Source organism: Peromyscus californicus, unplaced genomic scaffold (genome assembly GCF_007827085.1).
Source record: "Peromyscus californicus insignis strain IS unplaced genomic scaffold, ASM782708v3 Scaffold_3__1_contigs__length_106647218, whole genome shotgun sequence".
NCBI lineage: Eukaryota > Metazoa > Chordata > Mammalia > Rodentia > Cricetidae > Peromyscus > Peromyscus californicus.
The window spans coordinates 4,564,099-4,586,767 of record NW_026294551.1 but is presented as its reverse complement, the minus strand read 5'-3'; the positions used below and the strand labels follow the sequence as shown (position 1 = coordinate 4,586,767).

The 22,669-nt window shown below is 44.1% G+C and overlaps 1 protein-coding gene across 1 annotated transcript in view; it reads left to right on the top strand.

Moving 5' to 3' along the window:
• The window catches only part of Tnrc6c (trinucleotide repeat containing adaptor 6C), an 82,459-nt gene that overhangs the window by 37,913 nt on the left and 21,877 nt on the right, over positions 1 to 22,669 (top strand). The window contains 8 exon segments of the mRNA XM_052758055.1: positions 1,216 to 1,428; positions 5,267 to 5,433; positions 7,667 to 7,747; positions 10,002 to 10,059; positions 13,746 to 13,888; positions 15,600 to 15,749; positions 16,928 to 17,065; positions 20,506 to 20,625. Coding sequence (XP_052614015.1) covers positions 1,216 to 1,428; positions 5,267 to 5,433; positions 7,667 to 7,747; positions 10,002 to 10,059; positions 13,746 to 13,888; positions 15,600 to 15,749; positions 16,928 to 17,065; positions 20,506 to 20,625 — 1,070 coding nt within the window.

Here is a 22,669-nt window from a genome sequence, read left to right as displayed (position 1 = left end):
TTTTTGGTTTTTTTTTTGAGACAGGGTTTCTCTGCGTAGCTTTGCGCCTTTCCTGGAACTCGCTTTGGAGACCAGGCTGGCCTCGAACTCACAGAGATCCACCTGGCTCTGCCTCCCGAGTGCTGGGATTAAAGGCATGCGCCACCACCGCCCGGCCCAACTTTTTTTTACAAAAGATGTCAGGATTGCTCTAACAAGAACACTAAACAGTGGACATGATTTTAGTGCTGTGCATTTAAAATTATTTTCTATAAACTGAAAGTGCTTGTTTTGCGCCAGAACTATTTTAATAGGTTTCAGTGTGTCACATTCCTTCTGGAGGCTAGACCAGAGATCAGCTTAACCCACGGAAACTGCTTGCTTGGTTTCCCAGTCAGCAAGTACTATTCCACTTACCCCCAAGGCTTTAAATGTGAAGGTGGTGAATTCTTTGCTGCATATAAATGTTGTGTAGGATTTTCTACTGATTTTTAACAGGAACCAAAACTTTCCACAAAAATGGATTAACTAATTACTATGGTTTGACTATTTATACTTAGTTCTAACTTACTTAATTATTCTGTTAGTAATTTGTAGTCATGGAAGAGGAGGAATACCAGACCAGGAGAATCACTGCTCACTCTTTCAGCTGCTGACTCAGTACTTTTCTGCTGACTGGCCACAGTACCACAGTATCAGCTGTGCGAGTTTTCTTCATTTAATTACCCCTTAAATTTGTAGAACTGCTTCTCCAGTTTTGGTTACACTTTCTGTGTAATTACAGGTAGCAGTTGCCAGCAGTAACTGATTGGGCTAACTTACCAGTTATTGTTGACAATTTGCTTAAGCTGTTGCTCAACAGAGAGCTTGTAATTTAAAATGATTTCATTGCTACATGTCCTTTTGTCACTAATAGGTAACTCCATTTTATTAGAATAAAGAATATCATGGGATCTAATTCCATACTATCTTTAGTAAGAAAATTAACAAACTTCACAATTGAGATAATAATATTCATGTTGAGAGCAAACAATTTAGAACTGGTCCCATCCTGTGCTGTCTTCTCTTCAGGTCTCTCTGGGCAACCATGGCATGGCGTTGCAAGTAGTGGGCGCTGTCCTTGTCACTGTCCACTCCAAGCAGGGGCCCTTGGAGGCACAGAATAATGAGTATTTAAATTGATTTGGAAAGTCACAGCTTGACTTTGGTTTCACTTGCATCCTCCCTCTTTCCCAGTTTCATCCGGCTGGGGAGAAATGCCCAGTGTTCACTCCAAGGCTGAGAACTCATGGGGAGAGCCATCCTCCCCATCTCCCCTGGTCGACAATGGCACAGCAGCGTGGGGGAAGCCTCCCAGCAGTGGCAGTGGATGGGATCATCCTGCTGAACCAGTGGTGCCATTTGGAAGAGCTAGCGCTCCTGCTGCTGCCCCAGCCCTGTGCAAACCAGGTAAGCCAAGCCTTCTGCATGCCTGGATCTGACAGTTAAGAAACGGTTCCTGGGGCTGGAGAGATGGCTCAGTGGTTAAGATCACTGGCTGCTCTTCCAGAGGTCCTAAGTTCAATTCCCAGGAACCACATGGTGGCTCATAACCATCTATAATGGGATCTGGTGCCCTGTTCTGTCATGCAGGCAGAACACTGTATACATAATAAATATTTAAAAAAAAAAAAAAAGATTCCTGGGGCTGTGGAGATAGATCAGTAAGTAAGATTATTTGCTGTGCAAGTATAAGGACCTGAGTTCAAATTTCCAGCACCTACATAAAAAGCCAGACATGACTGCACATGCCTGGAACTCCAGCATTGGAGGGCAGAGACAGGTGCATCCTGGGAGCTTCCTAGTCAGCTAGCATAGCCAAAATGCCTAGCTCCAGATTCAGTGGGACATAGTGTCTTAAGGGAGTGAGGTCGAAAGTGAAGAAGAGGACACCTGGCGCACTCTTTGACTCTTATGCACACACAGGGCATGAATCCATAGATTTATGTGCCTGTACCACACTCACGAACATTCACGTGTGTCATGCACACGAACATAAGTAAATGAAATGTTTTTGAGTATTCTATTTACAGGAATATTTATTTTTCACTGAATTTTAGAACATGCCTTTTTTTTTTCATTTTGTTTGTTTTTGGTGTTTTGTTTTGTTTTTTAATTGTTGTGTTTTTAAGACAAGGTTTCTCTGTGTAGCCCAAGCTGTTCTAGAACTCACTCTGTAGACCAGGCTGGCCTCGAACTCACAGAGATTCACCTGCCCAGTTTAGCATACCTCTATTTTAAACACAGGGTTTTTTGGGGGGTTTTGTTGTTGTTGTTGTTGTTTTGCTTTGAGGGGTGTTGCTAAGTATACACTCTTGTCACCGAGCTCTTCCCCATACTAATTTTAAAAATTACGTTTTTAGAATTAGAATGCTTTTTCTCAATACATTTAAACCAAGACTGTAAAACAGTATTTGCCATGTTTGATATATGACTACAAAAAGATTGTGCTTTGTTCTGCTGTTTTGTTTTGTTGAGACAGTCTTTCTCACTGTGTAGTCTTTTGGCTGGCCTGGAACTCATTTGTAGGATGGCTTCAAACTCAGCACCTGGCTTTGTATTCATTTTGAAAGAAAGAGAGCATGGATTTCAATTAAGTTCCTTTGTGCTGGAAATGGTAGTGCATGCCTTTAATTCTGTCACTTGGGAGGCCGAGATAGGAAGATCTCTGTGAGTTCCAGGACAACCATAGCTACTCACGAAGGTCCTGTCTCAAAAATAAAATAAAAAGGAAAATTCACAGAACGTTCCTTTTTATAATATCCATAATGCTCTAAAATCTGGAACTTTTGAACACCAACACAACATTCCAAATAGAAAATTCCACATTTTATGTATGTTATGTCACAGTCAAATTCTAGGCAGGCTAAAAATTATATTGTTTTTAAAAATGAAAGAAAGAAGCTTATTTCTTAGAGCTCTGAGGCTGGGGAGCTCCTGAGCATGGCAGTCATCGAGCAGAAGCCTCTGGCTGGGCGGTGACATGCAGTAGACACCACCCAGCACCTAAGGCTGCTCTGTAAAATCACCAGGCTGAGCTGGGCGTGCTGCCACGTGCCTTTAATCCCATCAGAGACACAAGGATTCGAGGCCAGGCTGGTCTAAACAGTGAGTTCTAGGACAGCCAGGCAGCCAGGTGTCTGTAGAGGGACTGACTCAAAATTATTATTATTATTATTATTACTACTACTACTACTACAACTACTACTGTTATTACTACCAGGCTGTGGCTCAGTGACAAAGAACAGCTACCCACTACATACTTGCCTAGCTTGCCTATGGTCCTGATGCTCAAAAAAAAGAAAAGAAAAAAGTTGGGCAGTGGGGGCTCAAGCCTTTAATCCCTAGGGATGGGGGTAGTCTGACCTACAGTATGAGTTCCAGGATAGCCAGGACTACACAGAAAAACCCTGTCTCAAAAAACCCATCATGTGCTGGGCCTGTAATTTTGCCTAGCTTGCATATGACTCTACCTAGACTCACTCTCTAGAACCTCAGATAATAAATAAAATTTCCTTCAGGAAATGCATAAAAATTATATATAGAATATAAATAACTTTCATGTTTCTAGTCCCTAATGTATCCTAGTCTGAAATCTGAACCATTTCTGTTACCAAGCATTACAGTAATAGACCTTCAAACCTGCAGCATCATTCACCTGTCTATAGCATTTTATGCCCACCCATTTAAATTCATTCCACCAAACAAGATGAATAAATGTCACTGTTTTCTTCTTAGGATTAGGATTTGAAAATACAGTAGCGTGACATTTCTTGCTTTGCTTTTATCTTGAAAATAAAATTCTGTTTTGGTTGTCCAAGTCTGTACTTTAAACAACTTGAGCAGAGGTGAGTACAGGCTGCAGCTTGGTGGTAGAAGACTTGCTTTGTATGTTTGTTACAAGACCCTGGGTTACATCTCATTACTGAAAAAGACCACAAACAGAAACAGTAAAATATCTGTTTCCATGGCTGCAGAACTGTTCCATTTTCTTTGCTTGTTGTTAGATGTATGTCCAGGTTGATTGATTGGTTGACTGACTGATTGATTGATTGATCTGAGACAGGGTCTTACTCTGTACATCAAGCTGATCTCAAACTCACAGAGATCCTCCTGCAACTGCCTCCCGAGTGCTGGGATTAAAGCGGTGCACTACTAAGCCCAGCTTCATCCTGGATTCTTAAAAGGCAACATTTTGTATTTTACTGCTTTGCTAAAAGTGGGTATTTGTTTCATATGGTCACTGTTCTGGAAATATTTATTCTTGTAAATTTTGGTTAATAATCTAGGGGAAAAGAAAATTCCAGATGTTGAGATGTCGCTTTTAGCTTTTGTCCTCAGTCCCAAATTGTTGGTATTTCTTAAAAAAAAAAAAAAAAAAATGTGTTTATTTTAATTTATGGTCATGAATATGTGTCTGTGTTGAATTATGTCACATGTTTGCAGGTATGTGCCCTCAGAGGCCAGGAAAGAGAGGTAGTTCCCCTGGAGCTGGTGTTAATTGCAGTTGTGAGCGTCTAGCTTGGGTGCTGGACAGCAAACTCAGGTCCTCTAGAAGGTCAGAAAGCCTCTTACATGCTGAGCCTCTCTCCAGCCTTCAGTTTCAGCATCTTAAGCGGCCTGAACTTCAGCCTAGTTCTTCTAAGAAGTAAATAATGTGTGGCAACTTACACACACACACAACCCAAAACCTAATTTTTTTAAAGGAGGAGGAAATAACATCTTGAAAAGAAAATTTAGTGTCTGTTTGAGTTCTGTCTTGAGTCTGTGGACATCTTCTGGGCCACTATTAGAAGTGCAGGCTGCTGAGCTTCCCAAAAACCTGCTTCCCTTCCTGTTCCTCTCTTCTGCCTGTTGCCAGGTGTGAGAGCCCTGGCTCAGGTGATATATTGCCCAGGGGTTATCTCTGGCTGAGATGAGCCCTGAAAGGAGGACAGTGACATTTTTCAGGAGTCCACATTTGAGTGGCATTTTCATGCTGTGAAGAGACTACTGCACCCCCTATAGCCTCAAGACTTATTTTTAGAATGCCTGTGTGTCCAAATGATGTATAGTGGTTGAGGAAGTGTGGAGTAGCACAGCTAGAGTTTAGAAGGAAAACATGAATTACACTTAAATCTTGTGCCTAAGAGAAAAGAAATAGCTAAAAGGTAGATAGCATAGTTGATGTTTTCGCCTTGTGTATCCTGTGACACAGGTTTCTTCTGGAGCAGGTGAGTCTGACAAGTTTCTGTCTGCTCTCTTCCAGCTTCCAAATCTATGCAAGAAGGCTGGGGCAGTGGTGGGGACGAAATGAACCTAGGTACCAGCCAGTGGGAGGATGAGGATGGGGACATGTGGAATAATGCTGCCTCTCAAGAAAGCAGCTCATCCTGCAGCTCCTGGGGCAATGCCTCAAAAAAAGGACTTCAGAAGGTAGGCACTGCTAGAGAGGCCTGGAAGCTAGGAGGCCTGTACTGTAGACTAGGCAGAGCCAGTGAATGGTGCAAAGATAGAATTCACTCCCAGGTAGCCTTGGAACTCTAATCCTTTCTGTAAATTGTAAAGTTCAAAACTATTTTCCTATTCATAAAATTTTCCATTAAGTCCTTTGGGGGAGGCTAAGGTGGTGTGTGGATTGCAACAAAATCATAAAATATGCACAAAACCAGTAACACCCTAATTAAAGCCAAAAAAGAGGAAGAATGTAGGGGAGAAATACCATTTACATCAAAAAAAAAAAAAAAAAATGCTGATCTCCCTGAACATAAAAGTATCCAATATCCCAAAGAAAATGAGCAAAGAATGTAAAAATGATCAGATGATCAGAGGGGAATACGAGGTGCTGTCCAGCATATAAGAGGGTGGCCATCGTGACTCAGAGGCAGCCACTTGAGCCAATAGTGAGAGGTGCCATTTTTCATCTCGGACCAACAGAAATCCAGAGGTTAACTCAACACCCTTGAGAGCTGGGCTACCCATTGACTGTGGACTCAGTCCTCAAAACTAGAACACAGAGGTAAATGAAATACAAGCTTATCTGCTCTCCAGGCTGTGGGACATCAGTTCCACTGCACCTTGCTGGTGTCACCTGCAAATTGACATTGCACAGCCATTTGTCATGGGCATTTGTAGTTCTTTTGTAACATTGTTGTCATCAAGAATGAAAATGAATATGCTTTAGTGCAGCAGCCAATTAGAATCTATCTATGCATCCTAATATGATGAACCAAACACTTGATGAAATATATACTTATGAAAACATCAACAAGTGATATTGTTGAGAGAAAAGGCAAGGTACAGAAAAAGTACATAGCACGGGCCACCAATCTCTGGTAAGATGAAAGAGGGAAATAGTTGTGTGTACACGTATCTGTTTCTATGTAATGTTCCAAGTTTTCGGTTCTCCAGAAATATAAATAAGAATCTTCAAAGAGAGACTTCTTGGAGAGCTCAGGGTCTGAGCAGATGAGATAGTATGGAGGACTTTTTCACTTTATCCCTTTTGTAATTTGGAATTATGAATGTATTGTTATTTTTAAAAGAATAAAGAGTTTTAGAAAAGCATTCAGTAAGCAGCAGGCAGAACTGAGAACCTGAAGTCAGCCTATCTGTTAAGGAGTAGAAGTGATTACAGACATGAAGAGAAGCTGTTTACAGTGGGACTAGGGAATACAGTTGCCATGGGACCAGAAAGCCCCAAGTAGTCAACTACAGTGATAGGATCTGGCCCTGGAAGCATGCCCTCCAGGTAAACTGCCTGCTAGGGGGCAGAATACCTCCTGGCTGCTACAGCTCCATGCACTCTGCTGTGGAGCTAGCGCAGCCTCCATGGTGAAAGAGTACACCTGTAACCCAGCACTCAGGTAATGAAGACAAAGGATCAAGAATTCAAGGTCATCCTCAGCTCTAAAGCAAGTTTAAGACCAGCCTGGCCTACATGAGACCCTGTCTTCAAAGGAAGGAGGGAGAGAAGAAACAGAATGGAAGGAAATAAGGACCAGGAAAGCAAATTCTTCTCGAGAAGGGTGGGCTTTTTAGTTTGGTTTTGTTTGGTTGTAGGGAGAATACTAAGACTCTCTTCATCTTGTGTACCTGGTTCTCGTGGCACCCTTTGTGCCCCTGCCCCTGGGCTGCCTTTTCTCTGTGGTTGGATTCTCTCCTCTTTGTCTTTTACAATTTCCTTCAGACCCCTTTCCTCTTGCCTGAGGGCCAGAATATGGATGAGGTTGGGTAGTTAATAAGATCAACAGGCTTGTTCTTCCTTTGTTATGTGATGTGGCTCTTTCATTCATTGGAACAAGACCTCCACATTTTGTCATTGTTGAGAATAAAGCTTATTCAAGGATAAACACCATGTAATCTTCAGTAAACTTCACATAGTGGCATTCCTTGTGACCAGTGGAAATAATACATATTGTGATGAAACAAATAATTTTATAAAAGGAGAACTAATTTCCCTGCTTTTTGTTAATCCATAAATGTCATGCATTAGCCAGCCTACAAGTGCACCTGCAATTTCACATGGTGTTAACTACACGATGATGTTGGGCTCTGAGGAACACAGCACAGTCCAGTGTTTCTGCAGTCACTGAGTTTGGGCTGTCCCCCATTGAATGTGACACATTAAAAGTAACTCTTGGCCTTTACCCTGTCCACTCTGTTCCAGGGCATGAAGACGCCTGGCAAGCAGGATGAGGCCTGGATCATGAGCCGGCTGATCAAACAACTCACAGACATGGGCTTCCCGGTAACTGGCAATTTGATGTCCTGCCCACTCTCTAAGTGTATGGCCTGAAAGCATTCCTTAGCCAGTTTGTGGTGTGTGATGAGGCATAGATGCTTTGCAAGATGAAGTTACTATCTAATTATTGATTAAGTTCCCTTTGGCCTAAGTCATGAGTACAGCAAAGAATCACATACTTTCCATCAAGAATGTCTTTTTCTAAATAAAAGACTATGTATGATTTTTAATTTCCATGGACTTAGACAATTTCATATTTTCTTATGATTTATAATTACAAGTGAGTTTAATTCCTTTATGTAGTAAATAAAAAGATCCAGCAAGAAGCAGCACTGAGTTAAAGCATCATGCCTCCCTGAGGCATCCTAACAAATCAGCTTCGTTCCTGAGTTTCCAACTATATGTAGACAGAACTAAGGTGTCTCAGATGTCCCCTGAAGAAGCACCTCAGTCTTCTCAGACCCTCAGGTCAGGTAATGGCAGTCCAGAGAGCAAGCTGTTGCCCGCATTCCACACGTAAGCCCTTCACATGTCTTCTTCCAAATCCTTGTTTGATGAGCATTTATCACTCAGTCACTATGTATGACTGAAAAAAAGAATAGGTCCAGAACGGCCTTGTGCCTTACACTGGTGCTGTACAAGGATAGCAGGACACTGCTTGTCCCACCCCTAGTCCCTAGCAACTTTGGTTTTTTCTTTTTTTAAGATTTTTGAAATGTTTAAAATATTCTTTAAGTACATGTGTATGAGCCTATATGAGTTGATGAGTCTACAAAGGCTAGAAGTAGATATGGGATCCTCTGGAACTGGAATAACAGTTGGTTATGAGCCATCTTGTGGGTGTTGGGAATTGAACCCAGGTACTCTGCAAGAACAGTAAGTTCTCTTAACCTCTGAGCCATCTCTCCAGCCCTTATTTTTATTTTTCAATTCATTCATTTGTTTATGGATGGTGGTGTTTTGTCTGCTTTAAGTCCATATCCCATGTGTATGCCTGCTGCCTTTGGGAGTCAGGAAGGTGTTACATCTCCTAGAGCAAGATTAGACTGTTGGGAGCTACCTTGTGGGTGCTGGGAATCTAACCAGGTCCTCTGAAAGAGCAGCCGGTGCTCTCATGTGTGCATAGTGTGTTTGAATGTGGGTTTGTATGTGTCAGATCTCTTGGAACTGCAATCGTTACAGGCATTTGTGAGCCACCCAGTGTGGTGCTGGGAAATGAACTGTGGTCCTTTGCAAGAACAAGCTCTTAACTGCTGAGCCATCTTTCTCCAGCCCCTAACAAGCAACTTTGATTCTCTTCAGAGGTCCATCTGTACTGATGAAAGGACAGTCACCAGCAGGAAGCTGATGGCTTGCTTGGTTTGTGTGAAGGTTTGGATGATAGAGACTGGCATTGATGACATACAGAAGGTTGATGTCACACAGGTCCTGGCACCCAGAGTGACAGATAAGACAGGGACTTGCATGTGAGTCCACAGCTCTGTAATCTTGCTGAGTTGTCACTACTCAGTGTGGTACAGAAGCAAGAATAGGAGTGCTTACAAAGTTTCCTAGGACCCCACATTTTATTCCTAGGATGTTCAGTAAAAATGTTCTTTCTTTTTGAGACAGGATCCTACTGTGTAGGCCAGAACGGCCTCAAATGCATAGAGATCTGTCTGCTAAGATTAAAGGCGTGTGCTGCAATGCCCAGCTAATTAAAGTTCTTGGCTCTCCATTCTAGACTCAGTACAATCATTTTTAGCTACAAGTGTTTTCTTTTTACATGATACCATCTCTATAGCACTCAGAAGACAGAGGCAGGGTCTACATAATAGCATTCCAGGCCAGTTAGTGAGACTCTGTCCGTGTGTGTGTGTGTGTGTGTGTGTGTGTGTGTGTGAGAGAGAGAGAGAGAGAGAGAGAGAGAGAGAGAGAGAGAGAGAGAGAGAGAGAGAGAGAGAAAGGGGGTGGTGGTCCTCACTGTCTCCCTGGCTGGCCTGAAACTTATATAGATGAGGCTGGTCTCAAACTCACAGAGATCTATCTGCCTCTGCCTCCCAAGTGCTAGAATTTAAAGGCATATGCTACCACACCTAGTGAAACCTTGTCTTTTTTTTTTAAAGATAACATCTCTGACCTCAGCAACAGAGAAAAACATTTCCAATTCTAAAAACTAGTACTGGTAGCCGCTTCCTCTGCTGGAGTGCTGAGCTGTTCAAGAGCTGCTCTGGTTGTCTGTCTGTATGTGCTGCTAATGAGAGTTCTGCTTTGCCCCCAGAGAGAGCCAGCTGAAGAGGCCTTGAAGAGCAACAGTATGAACCTTGACCAGGCCATGAGTAAGTAACAGGGCATCTGTTCCCGGGTGCCTCTTGGGAAGCTTTGCTTTGTAAAACCATTTGCTTATAGTTATGGTTAAACTTGAAGACAAATCCAGGCTCCAGGGAAAGAGCAACCACAGAACACCAATCATATGGCAAGTGTCTGGGGACAGGTGAGCTATGGGGACAATATGCCATGTTAGCAGTGTATTTGCCTTTTTCTTTTCTTTTCTGCTAGTACTTCAACAAATAAATGGCTCATGTTTATATTAGCTAGTTCTTTTTGTTGCTATGACAAAAAACAACTTAAAGGGAGGAATTATTTCTTTTGGCTAACAGTTTCAGGAAATTCAGTCCATGGTCACTTGGCCCTTTGCACTTGGACAAGAACGTCATGGTGATAGGAACATGTGGTGAACAGCCTTCTTCACTTCCTGTAGGCAGGAAGGAGAGAGGAATACAGGAAAGGACCTGGGGAAGACATAGCCCCAAGGACACACACATTAGTGACCTACTTCATCTGGACCCCACCTGTCTTACCATCTTCCAATAATGTTACCATATATGAATCCGCAGAGGAAGTAATCCATCCCTCATCTTAGATCATTCCTGAGACCACTCTCGCAGACACACAGAGATTTGCTGTACTGATGTAGACAGTCTCCATCTAGAACAGTTGACATTCATCTGCATTGTGAGCTACTGGCATCCCAGGCCAGACTGAACACACCCATCCGTCCTTGGCCTGGAGTAGTCTGGCAGACACAGTGCCACAAGTACCAGTCAGGAACAAGTAACCTATTCTTGAGCTACCAAAAAATTGTTTATCAATTTTCTGTAAAATATAGTCTATTTTTAGGTGGGTGTGGTGGCACATGTCTTTAATCCCAGCACTCAGGAGGCAGAGGCAAGCAGATTTCTATGTGTTGTAAGCATATATATATTCTATGTTTTTATGTTAATAGCAAACTTCACTTTCTCTGATATTTTACTGTGATATACTGTCATCACAGACCTATACAACAGATCCCACATCACAAATGTCACCAAGAGATTTCACACAGCAGAACATGTGGCCCCCAGTGTTGACACCCATTTTACCCCTTATCTACTAGTACAGAAAGGAGAGACATTATCACACAAGAATGAATCTGCATGAAGGCAACATTTGCCTCAGTTAGATACTTGCCACCTCTGAACAGTTACAACAGTATCAGCTCATCATCACCTGACCATGCTCAGTGGACATCTTGTAAAATATCAGAATTTGTAGATATGCTGCACTTCTTCTTCATACATAGTAATGTGGCAGTTTGGGGAGTTTCAAACAGGGATGTGGTTACTCTGGGTGGGTGAACTCAACATACTAATTCCAAGTTTGGCATCTGTGGTCAAACCTGCAGGCATTAATTTCCCAGAGTTGTAGAATCTCATCCCCATGGTACTAGCCAAGGTCCCAGATGTAGCTCGGAAAACCCCCCACATTCCTGGGGTCCTGAGACAGCTGGTATCTTAGTTAGGGTTTCTTTTTTTTTTTTTTTTTTTTTTTGGTTTTTTGAGACAGGGTTTCTCTGTGTAGCTTTGCGCCTTTCCTGGAACTCGCTTTGGAGACCAGGCTGGCCTCGAACTCACAGAGATCCGCCTGCCTCTGCCTCCCGAGTGCTGGGATTAAAGGCGTGCGCCACCACCGCCCGGCCTTAGTTAGGGTTTCTATAGCTGTGAAGAGACACCATGACTGTGGCAATTCTTATAAAGGAAAACATTTAATTAGGGTGGCTCACATTTCAGAAGTTTAGTCCATTACCAGCATGGTGTGACATGGCAGCATATAGGCAGACATGGTGCAGCAGAAGCTGAGAGTTTTACACTTGATATGCAGGCAACAAGAAATGATCTGTCTCTCTGGGCATGACTTGAGCATATATGAGACCTCAAAGCCCACCTCCACAGTAACACACTTCCTCCAATAAAACCACACCTACTCTAACAAAACCACACCTCCTAATAGTGCCACTCCCTTTGGGGGCCATTTTTTTTTTTCAAACCACCACAGCTGGTAAGCACCAAGGCCTGCTAGGATCCCAGTGAAGAGTCCAGCAGCCAGGGACAACACACTACCTGCTTTTGCATAGTCAGGAATCCCACTAGTAGCAACCAGGGCTGTATAGCCAAAACCAAAATAATGTAAAAAAGGCACTAGTGGGCCACTGTTCTTCTGCATTATTCAGTCACCTTGGAGACCTATGCTGGAGGATAGGCACAAGCAGACAAGCATTAGTCTACATCTTTTATATTCCTGGCATTATATTTTCTAAAGCCACTGCTAGCATCTCCTTAGCCAATACAGAGCCCTTGTTTACGGTAACCCAGGGAGGCCCCCACAAGCCTGTTAGCCATACCTACCCTTGTTTTATGTATGTTTATGTATCAGGACATATTATTTAACATATTTTTGTAATAAAATGTGAGTTAATCAGGATATAGTATCTCCTGACCCTGGTAATATGGCTGTGATTTTTTTTATTTTTTGGTACCCAGACTCCCAGCTGTACTGCCCATTATGCATGTTTTTAACTGTGTATATGCATGAAGTGTCTGTGAACACACATGTAATGGTACATGTGTGGAGGTCAGAAGACAGTTTTTGTGGAGTCAGCTCTCTCCTTCAACTTTTACTTGGATTCTGGGAATCAAACTCAGGTCACCAAATTTGCATAGTCAGCTCCTTTACTGCTCAGCCATCTCACCAGTGTCACCATGTCCTGCCTGTTTATCCGTCTGTCCGTAGCTGTGGGCACCTCCTGAGCAGCCTCACCAGTGAAATCCTTTTCTTCTCGCACTTTCCTCTGCTTCCCTCAGATTTTGTTGCTAGCACTGAACTCGCAGTCCACAGTGCTGCAGATCATGCCTGAAAGAAAATGAGCTGGCACAGCTAGCTTCCATTAGGGAGTATCTTTAATTCCCAAATCAACAAAAAACACACAGCTATGAAGACGATAGCACCAAATGTACCACAGACACTTCCCACTGTAAGGTCCAACAAGAACCTTACCTTGGAAAGACAGAGTACTACCTTGTCTGACCTGAATTGGACACTTAGCAGCAAAGTCAAGTTTTCTGCCAACCTACAGGGGTCCACAAGTGACCATAAACACGCTACAGTGAGTGAGTACAGAATCCGTGAATGACAGGAACAGACAGTAGTACATTTATATAAAAATGCCAAATCGTGTTGTGCATAATGTAAAGCAGGGAAACCAGGCAGGTGGAAGCAGACTTGTATAGTACAGTTAAAGTGACCCAAACACAGTTCACCAGGCCAAAAGCTCTCCCACACTGGGCAGTGAATGGGAAGCAGTGAGCTTGAGGAGGGAGTTTTCTCAGGTCAGATGGTCCGGAAGGCCCTGAGAAGGGTGGCTGGGAGGGAGGAAGCAAGTGCATGAAGACCTGGGGAGACAGAAGAGGATGATGACTGGGCTCCCGAGGGGCTGGCAGAGGGCAGTGTGGCCAGAGTGGACAGGGCAAAGCCAGCAGGGCCCAGTCATAGGTGTGCAGGGTGGTCATGGGGCTGGGGAGCAGCTCAGGCCTATGATGCCCCTGCTCCTTGCTAGCAGCCAAGGGGCCACCTCCTTCCCGAAGCCATCGCCACCGCCTGTCCTGTGCTCCTGTGTCGTCAGTGTTGCTCTCTGTGTCTTGTGCCCCAGGCGCTCTGCTGGAAAAGAAGGTGGACATGGACAAACGTGGACTGGGAATGACCGACTACAATGGAATGGTCACCAAACCCCTCGGCTGCCGCCCACCAATCTCCAAAGAGTCTTCCATGGACCGCCCCACCTTCCTTGACAAGGTATTGATCTGGCATCTGTCTTGTTTCTGCCTCCTTCAGCTAGAAGTCTTTTTATTTGAGATGTGTGTGTCCTTAAAGCAAGTCAGAGTGCAGAAAGTTGGGACGTTTAAGTGGCTTTTGCCTCAATTTTCCTAACATTCCTTACTCAGAGATATTATTGCATTATACGTGATATCATAAGGTGTGGAAAGTGCTGGAACTGAAAACTGACTCTTCTTGTTACTACACGAACTTGACAGTTATCTGTTCTGTTATGCAGTAGGCCAGGGTCCTTATGGTTGTGGTTTTTGGTTTTTTTGTTTGTTTGTTTTGTCTTGCTTGGAATACTCAGTTCTTCCAATTGGAAATGATACATAGCAGGTTTAAAGAGTGGCAGGGTTGGGTACCTATGTCTCGCTGGCGCTTCTTGCCAGTGGCCACATTAAGTACCAATGGGAAGCTCCCTGGGTGTTTTAAATCCAGTCAACACTCTGTCCTCCTTTAGTAGTTATTATGGGACAATGTCCCTTCTTCAAAGTGGTATGACTCCAAAAGGAGAAAACATCACTTTAAATTCAACTTAAAAGGCCAGGCGGTGGTGGCGCACACCATTAGTCCCAGCATTCGGGAAGCAGAGGCAGGCGGATCTCTGTGAGTTCAAGGCCCGCCTGGGCTACAGAGTGAGTTCCAGGAAAGGCGCAAAGCTACACAGAGAAACCCTGTCTCGAAAAACCAAAAAAAAAAAGAAAAAATTCAACTTAAATATTGAACCCTGAAAATAAAACTGAAGGAAGAAAAGACAAATGTTTAAAAAAAAAAAATGAGGTTTGGTGGCACTAGTTTGTAATCCCAGCTACTCAAGAAATTGAGGCAGGAGGATGTCAAGTTCAAAGCCACCCTTATATTATGAACAAGACCTTGCTTCTAAGAAAAGGGAAACTTTCTGGGGATGTTAGCTTAGTGGTAGAACCCAGATTCCACCCAAGTTCTGTTCCTTAAAGGGCCCTTGACACCCTGACTTGCTATTCCCAGAGTCTCCTCATGTTCCACACAGGCAGATGAGCTATGGTATGTGTGGTCAGGAGCACATTTACACTAAAAATTGTTTTCGTGAAATTCCAAATTATTGGCTGGCCTCAAACATATTATCCTCCTGCCTCAGCCTCAGGGTGCTGAGATTCTGGATGTGTACCATTATATTAATTTTCATTTGCTGAATCTGGAAGTGTAATTGGGACCTGAGCTCTTTCTTTAAATTGTAGAGTAATCTGCTGTTAGATGAGGTGTTAGATTTGCAGAGCTTGGCACTTTAGTGTAACCTCAGTGAAGCTGAGGTCAGTAGGATCTTGTTTATGACACTGAGAAAGTCAAGTGCTACGTGGAGGTGGGAGCTGCGTGGAGGTGGGAGCTGTGCTCGTGGAGTCTCCAGTTAGACTCATGCTGTCGCTGTCCCTTTCCTACTAGCCAGGCCAGGGCGGTGGTATGGGGAGAATGCTAGAAGCTACAGTATGTGCTTGTCAGTGTCTTAGCAAAAGCAGCGTCTTAATCCTGTTTCTCTCTTTCTTTCCCCTCTTCCTTTTGCCCATGTCCTCCATTTCCTCATTATCCACACATTTTTTATCTTTTGATTCTTTATCCATCCACCGCCCCTCACTATTTCCGTGGGAAACTGTTTGGTGCTCTGCGTGCCGGTGGGCACCGCACACAGCTCACCCTTTCTTTCTCCAATCAGGATGGCGGCCTCGTGGAAGAGCCCACGACTTCACCGTTTTTGCCTTCCCCAAGCCTGAAGCTCCCCCTTTCCAACAGTGCACTCCCTAATCAGGCCCTGGGTGGGATTGCCTCAGGGCTGGGCATGCAAAACTTGAACTCTTCTAGACAGGTAAGGCTGTTGGGGAAGAGCAGGCTGTGGTCTGCATTCATTCTCCTGACTGTTTTAAACTGTTAGGGAATAAACTATATTGTTTGCAGTTGGTACTTTGATAGGAGGGAACATGTAAAACTACTGAAATGCTCTCAGGACTCCCCTGGGAACACTCGTGCAAGCTCAGAACTGAGTGGCAGTTCTTGAGGTGGGAGCTCCTCTATAAGCATGTTTCAAGGTTGTTTTTACACTGAGCTAAGGGTCTGTGAGCTCCTCCCTCACTCAGAACTCACTTGCTATTGAATCAAGTACGGGTCTGTTACCAAGTGGTCTTCACCACGGGGCCTCCTCTCCCCAGAAACAGAGGGGACTTCTATGAGATTTACAGAGCCTTCTGGCTCTTTTACCCGTTCATGTTATCTGCGAGAGGTCCCTAGAGAGGGACTGGGAGACCTGAGCCTGAGTGCCTGTCAAGAGACTGAGCAGTCCCTAGAGTGTCTGTAGTTCCTGAAGAATTATCGTGGACCTCTCGGCTGTTGGCCACTCGTTGGTGAAGTTTAGTGGAAGTCTGGCCCCTGGACCCCCAGTCTGCCGGGCACAGCACGGGCATAGCAGGCTCTGCTGCCCCGCCCTGCCGTCCGCCAGCCAGTGGCTCGGGCCACTGTGTGTGGGAACACACCCCGAGGGCGTTCAGTACATCAGACACCAGGTTGACGCTCTGACTCCGCTAACTGATCTGGTCTGGAGGTTTGTGGAAGTAACTGAACTGCCACATTTCCATTGAAATAGACTCCTCTGCCTGCTGCACAGCGATCACATTTTCTGTCTGCCTGACTGAACATAGGTAGTTCAGTTCCTTCTGGGAAGGAAGTGTGTCACCCAAGCCACATGTCTTATTACTGTTATTTTTCAAACGTTCTTAATTATCTCTTTAACTGTGACAACATTGTTTGGGGACACTTTAAAATGCACTGTTACATGTGTGTCCCGTGATATAAAGTCATAGACGGCTTCCTAGGCTGATTTTTCCATCCTCTATAACCTGTACAAATAGCATTCATCCAAAGTGCAGTTAGGGATCAGGTTGAAGGGGTAGGAAACAGAAAAAAACTCGGCATTCATGGTGAGAAACCTGTCACTTCACCCTTACCCAGCACCCCCTCCCCCAATCCTAACAGCTGTTGTGTCTCCAGCAGATCCCGAGTGGCAATCTGGGTGTGTTTGGCAATAGCGGAGCAGCACAAGCCAGGACCATGCAGCAGCCGCCAGTGCAGCCTCTTAATTCCTCCCAGCCCAGCCTCCGTGCTCAAGTGCCTCAGTTTCTATCCCCTCAGGTCTGACTCCATAGGCTTTGCACACTGTGCTTGGTTTTTATCTGATCTGGTTTAAGGAAATTACTGTGATAACCTGATGATATTCTTGGGCTATTTGGAACGAAAAACAAGCAGTCTGCTATTGACATGAGACATCAAGAAGAGGCCATCAGGACAACCAGGACAGTAATGCTTTAGTGAGATGGCAGTTGGGATTGTGTGTTAGAGTGCACTGCACTGGGCGTGGTGGCGCACACCTTTAACCTCAGCACTCGGGAGGCAGAGCCAGGCGGATCTCTGTGAGTTCGAAGCCAGCCTGGGCTACAGAGTGAGTTCCAGGACAGCCAGGGATACATAGATAGAGACACCCTGTCCCAAAATAAATAAATAAATAAAAGAGTGTGTGTGCTGTAGATTGGGAATTAGATTTACTATTTACCAGCTGATCCTTTTTGCCTGGTGAGATTTTTTTTTTTAAGGTGGGGGAAATGTTGTTTGTTTGTTGTTTTTATGGTGTATGTCCCAGTTAGGGTTGTCATGGCTGTGATGAAACACCATGACCAAAAGCAAGTTGAAGAAAAAAGGGTTTATTTGGCTTCTGCTTCCAAATAACTGTTGATCATTAAAAGAAGTCAGTTCAGGAACTTGGAGGCAGGATGCAGAAGCCATGGAGGGGCATTGCTTACTGGTTTGCTCCCCATGGCTTGCTCAGCCTGCTCATCTAGGATTACCAGCCCTGGGGAGGCACAACCCACCATGGGCAGGGCCTCCCTCCCCCATCCATCATTAATTAGAAAATGTGGTATTGGCTTGCCTACAGCCCAGTTGAGTCTCTTTCCTCTCTGATGACTGTAGCTTGTGTCAAGTTAGCATAAAACTAGCCAGCACACTGTCTTTCTTTTTTGAGACAGGATATGTACAAGACAAGATCTCTATGTAGTCCAGGCTGGCCTTGAACTGACAGAGATCCATCTGCTTCTCTCTCCACCTCTCAAAGGTGTACACCACAATACCCACTTAAAGAGATTCTTTTTAATTTTATGTGCATTGGTGTTTTTGCCTGTGTGTATTTCTGTATACCCATGTGTATGCCAGGCACCCCTGGAGGCAAAAAAAAGAGTGTCAGATCCCTTAGAACTGGAGTAACAAACAGTTGTGAGCCACCATATGGGTGCTGGAAATAAACCCAGGTCCTCTGCAAGATCAGCCAGTGCTCTTAACTGCTGAGCCATCTCTCTAGCCCAGACCCATAGAGATTCTTTTATATATAATTTTTAGATTAAAATATAATTATGTAATTTTCCCCCTTTCCCCTCCCTCTAACCTTTCCTATGTACCCCTCTTTGCTTTCATCAAATGTATGGCCTCTTAGAAGCAGGAGGATCTCTGTGAGTTCGGGGCCAGCCAAAGCTACACAGCAAGATCCTGTTTCCAGAAAAAAACAAAACAAAACACAAATTTATGGCCTCTTTTTCTTTAATTGTTGTTGTTGTTTTTGATGGTGCTGTGTATGTGTGTATCCTAAATATATAAATATAGCTTGCTCATTTTCTATAACTTACTCCTTTTATGACAGAAACAAAGCTACTTTCTTACTAAGACCTCTGTTACCTAGAAGTTATTAGGATTTCTGAAGAATTTGGTGTTTTGAGACAGGGTTTCTCTGTGTAGTCCTGGCTGTTCTGGAACTCACTCTGTAGCCCAGGCTGGCCTCGAACTCACTGAGATCCACTTGCCTCTGCCTCCCGAGTGCTGGGATTAAAGGCAAGGCATGCACCACCACTTCCTGGCTTTGAAGAATCTTATATCTAATCTGTTTTTAAAAGAGAGCATGGTGATCTTTCAACTCCCATTACATGTAACATTTAATTTAAGTTGCTGTGTAGTTTGTTGGAATGGATAATTTACAAGCAGCTTGTAGTTCTGAAGGCTGCAAGTCCAAGAGCAAGGATCCAGAGGGTCTGGCACCTGTGGAGGGCTTGTTCATCTAAATGGCAACTTTGATGCAAGCAATAAGCTTCCTTGGGCATCATATAAAGGCATTGATTCCACTCAAGGCAAAGCCAACATGACCTAATCACCTCCCAAAATTCCCACTTCTTTTCTTTTTTTAATTTTTTGATCTATTTTGTTTTATGAGTATGAGTATTTTGCCTGCGTGTGTACATACCATTTGTGTGCCTGGTGTACAAAGAGGTCAGAAGAGGGTGTCTAAATCCTTGGGACTTGAGTTACTTACAGATAGTTGTGAGCCACCATGTGGATACTGGGACTGAACCCAAGTCCTCTACAAGAGCAAAAAGTATTCTAAACCACTAAGCCATCTCTCCAGCCCCTAAAATTCCCACTACTTCTGACCACCACATTTTTTTTTTTTTTTTTTTTTTTTTTTGGTTTTTCGAGACAGGGTTTCTCTGTGTAGCTTTGCGCCTTTCCTGGGACTCACTTGGTAGCCCAGGCTGGCCTCGAACTCACAGAGATCCGCCTGGCTCTGCCTCCCGAGTGCTAGGATTAAAGGCGTGCGCCACCACCGCCCGGCATGACCACCACATTTGAGAGGTGTTTGAGCCTAGGAATTTGGGAGATCTATATTCTGACCTTCAAACATAGGACGACAGTGTTGACCTGTGGGAAAGAACAGGTGTGTACAGTGAGTTGAGATGGCTGGAACTTGGTAGGAAAAAAAAGTTACATGTATTATCAAGGGTGTAGCAACTCCTGTGGAGACTGATTGGGGGCCTATGTAAGATATATGCACCTTCCTCCTACTGAGGCAGCAAGTAACTGGATTAATATCCTCTTACCTCCAGACCTTAAAGATTCCCTTTGGCAGAACATAAACTAACCTCTAATAGTACTAGCCTCAAGCCATGGAAAGTAAATGTACAGCCAAAGTATTTAGAGGAAGAAATCTTCTGGAAGGTAGCTTAGCATGGTGGCCCTTGCCTGTAATCCCAGAATTTAGCAGGTAGAGGCAAAAGGATTAGGAGGAGTTCAAGGCCCCCCACTACATAGCCAGTTTGAGGTTAGCCTCAGCTATATGAGATCCTGTCTCAAGAAAGAAAAAAAAAATTAATTATCTATTTCTTGAGACAGGGTCTCACTACATAACCCTAAATGTCCTGGAACTCACTCACTATGTAGAGCAGGCTGGCCTGGAACTCACAGAAATCCACCTGACTCTGCCTCTCAAGTACTGGGATTTAAAGGCCTGCACCACCACACCCAGCTGAAAAAAAACAAAACAAAACATTAGTTTTAGAAGACTATCTGTCTTCTGTATTCTGAACATGTTAACTACTAATGTTGAAATGTCCACAAAATGTTCTGATAGCCTCTCAAGTTCAGCTGTCAAACAAATATAATGTCAGTTAACCAGTTTGTGTCCAAAAACAAAGCTACACAGATAAGTGAATGTTTCCATAGAGATGGTGGTTAATGATCTATTTTCTATTCAACAGGTTCAAGCACAGCTTTTGCAGTTTGCAGCAAAAAACATTGGTCTCAGCCCTGCACTATTAACCTCGCCAATTAACCCTCAGCATATGACGATGTTGAACCAGCTCTATCAGCTGCAGCTGGTAAGCGGAAAGGTCCCAGTCTAAAAACCTCATGTCAGCAAGCGGCAAAAACACCCTGAGAGATGATGTTGTTATCACATTGTTTTCCACATTGCACTGTGTCTTGTGACTCTTCATGAATTAGGAAGGTTTTTGTTCAAGGGTATTGTTGTTCCTAAGCTTTGTAAATGTCTTAACCCCTTCCTGTTCATAGTCTCACAGATCTGTAACCTGTCCTCTCTGTTCCTTTTATCTCTCAGAGTTTCTCCCCTGAGCCACAGAACACAAAACAATATTTTCTCACTTCTCCCAAGGATAGTATATACAAACACCATCATGGGATCATAGAGGAGAAAAGTTGCTGCCATACCTGGAACATGTTCTTTGGCCTATTCAAACTTGGTCTCACACACCCTCAGTTGAGATCAGCTAATGTGACCCAGGAGTTCTTAAAAGTTGTGTGATGGCGCAGTGCCTTTAATCCCAGCACTTGGGAGGCAGAGGCAGGTGGATCTCTGTGAATTTGAGGCCAGCCTGGTCTACAGAGCGAGATCCAGAAAAGGCACCAAAACTACAGAGAAACCCTGTCTGGAAGAACCAAAAAAAAGAAAGAAAAAAAGAGTTGTGTAGTTTAAAGGCTGGAGAGATGGAAGAGCCACAAGCTGAAGAGTAATGAGCTATGGTTACCAGAGTTAGAATGGGCTTTATTAGAGAGAAGAGGGGATAGGACAGAGAGAGAGAGAGACGCAGAGAGAGACAGAGAGAGACTGAGAGCAGAGAGAGAGCGTGGAGAGAGACAGAGACTGAGAGAGTGCGTGGGGGTGCATGTCCAGCTTTTAGGCTGGGACGCAGTCGCCCACTGATGATGTAATAAGGCACCAGACGAGACCCCACCCCACCCCAGAGCTGCCCATATACAGAATCCTTACAGCTGTTCCTCCAAAGGGCCCAGATTCAGTGCCCAGCACTAGCAGAGAGCATGGGGGCGTGCAGGCACACATGGTGCTGGAGAAGTAGCTGAGAGTCTTGCAGGCAACATGAAGTGGTCTGAGACACTGGGTGTGGCTTGTACATATTTGAGACCTCAAAACTCACCCCCACAGTGACACATGTCCTCCAACAAAGCTACACCTCCTAATAATACCACTCCCTTTGGGGGCCATTTTCTTTCAAACTAACACAGACCCCTAACTAGGGAGTCACATGCCTATGGCCCCCCACGGGGAGACCTCCCTGAAGTGGGCAGCACACCTATGAAGTGTGTTGCTTCCTGGACTGACAGCAGTAGAAGGAGGCTACTTTGCCCAAGACAGAAAAGGGTTACTGGAAGCTGCACAGCTTGTGCCTAGGGGACCCTGCAGAGCTTTCTGCACTGTCACAGGCCAGAGCTGGGTTTGGGGTTGACACACACAGTATGTTTCTCAGCAGGGTTTTCCCTGTGGTGGGGAAGGTACAAGAAAAGGCTGGCTTGCACCTGGTGTACACACAGCCTTTGTTACCCAGCAGGCTTTCCTGTGTAAGTAAGATGGAAGAAAAGCTGGCTTGCACCTTGTATATTCTGGTCACACCTAGTATATTCTGGTCATGTTTTTTTTTCTAGAAAAATTAGAGAAGTGCAGTTTATTACTTGCTACAGCTTTAGAACTTCTAGAGAATTCTTAAGTGAAAACCTTATCTGCAACTAATGAGGCATTTTTTATTTATTTTTTTTTTTAATTTTTTAATTTTTTTTTTTTTTTTTTTGGTTTTTTTCGAGACAGGGTTTCTCTATGTAGCTTTGCGCCTTTCCTGGATCTCGCTCTGTAGACCAGGCTGGCCTCGAACTCACAGAGATCCGCCTGCCTCTGCCTCCCGTGCGCCACCACCGCCCAGCTAATGAGGCATTTTTAACAGTATAGTACACCTCCATGTGGTTCTGTTTTAACTAAGTCTTCTGTATGGTGTTTCCTGGAGAGAAAGGATCAAATGGACCCCAAAAACAAACTGAAGAAATGATTCTGCCTGAGTCTGGATTGGTGACCCAGTGAGTTTATTGGCATTACTTACAGGAGCATGGGTGACTTGG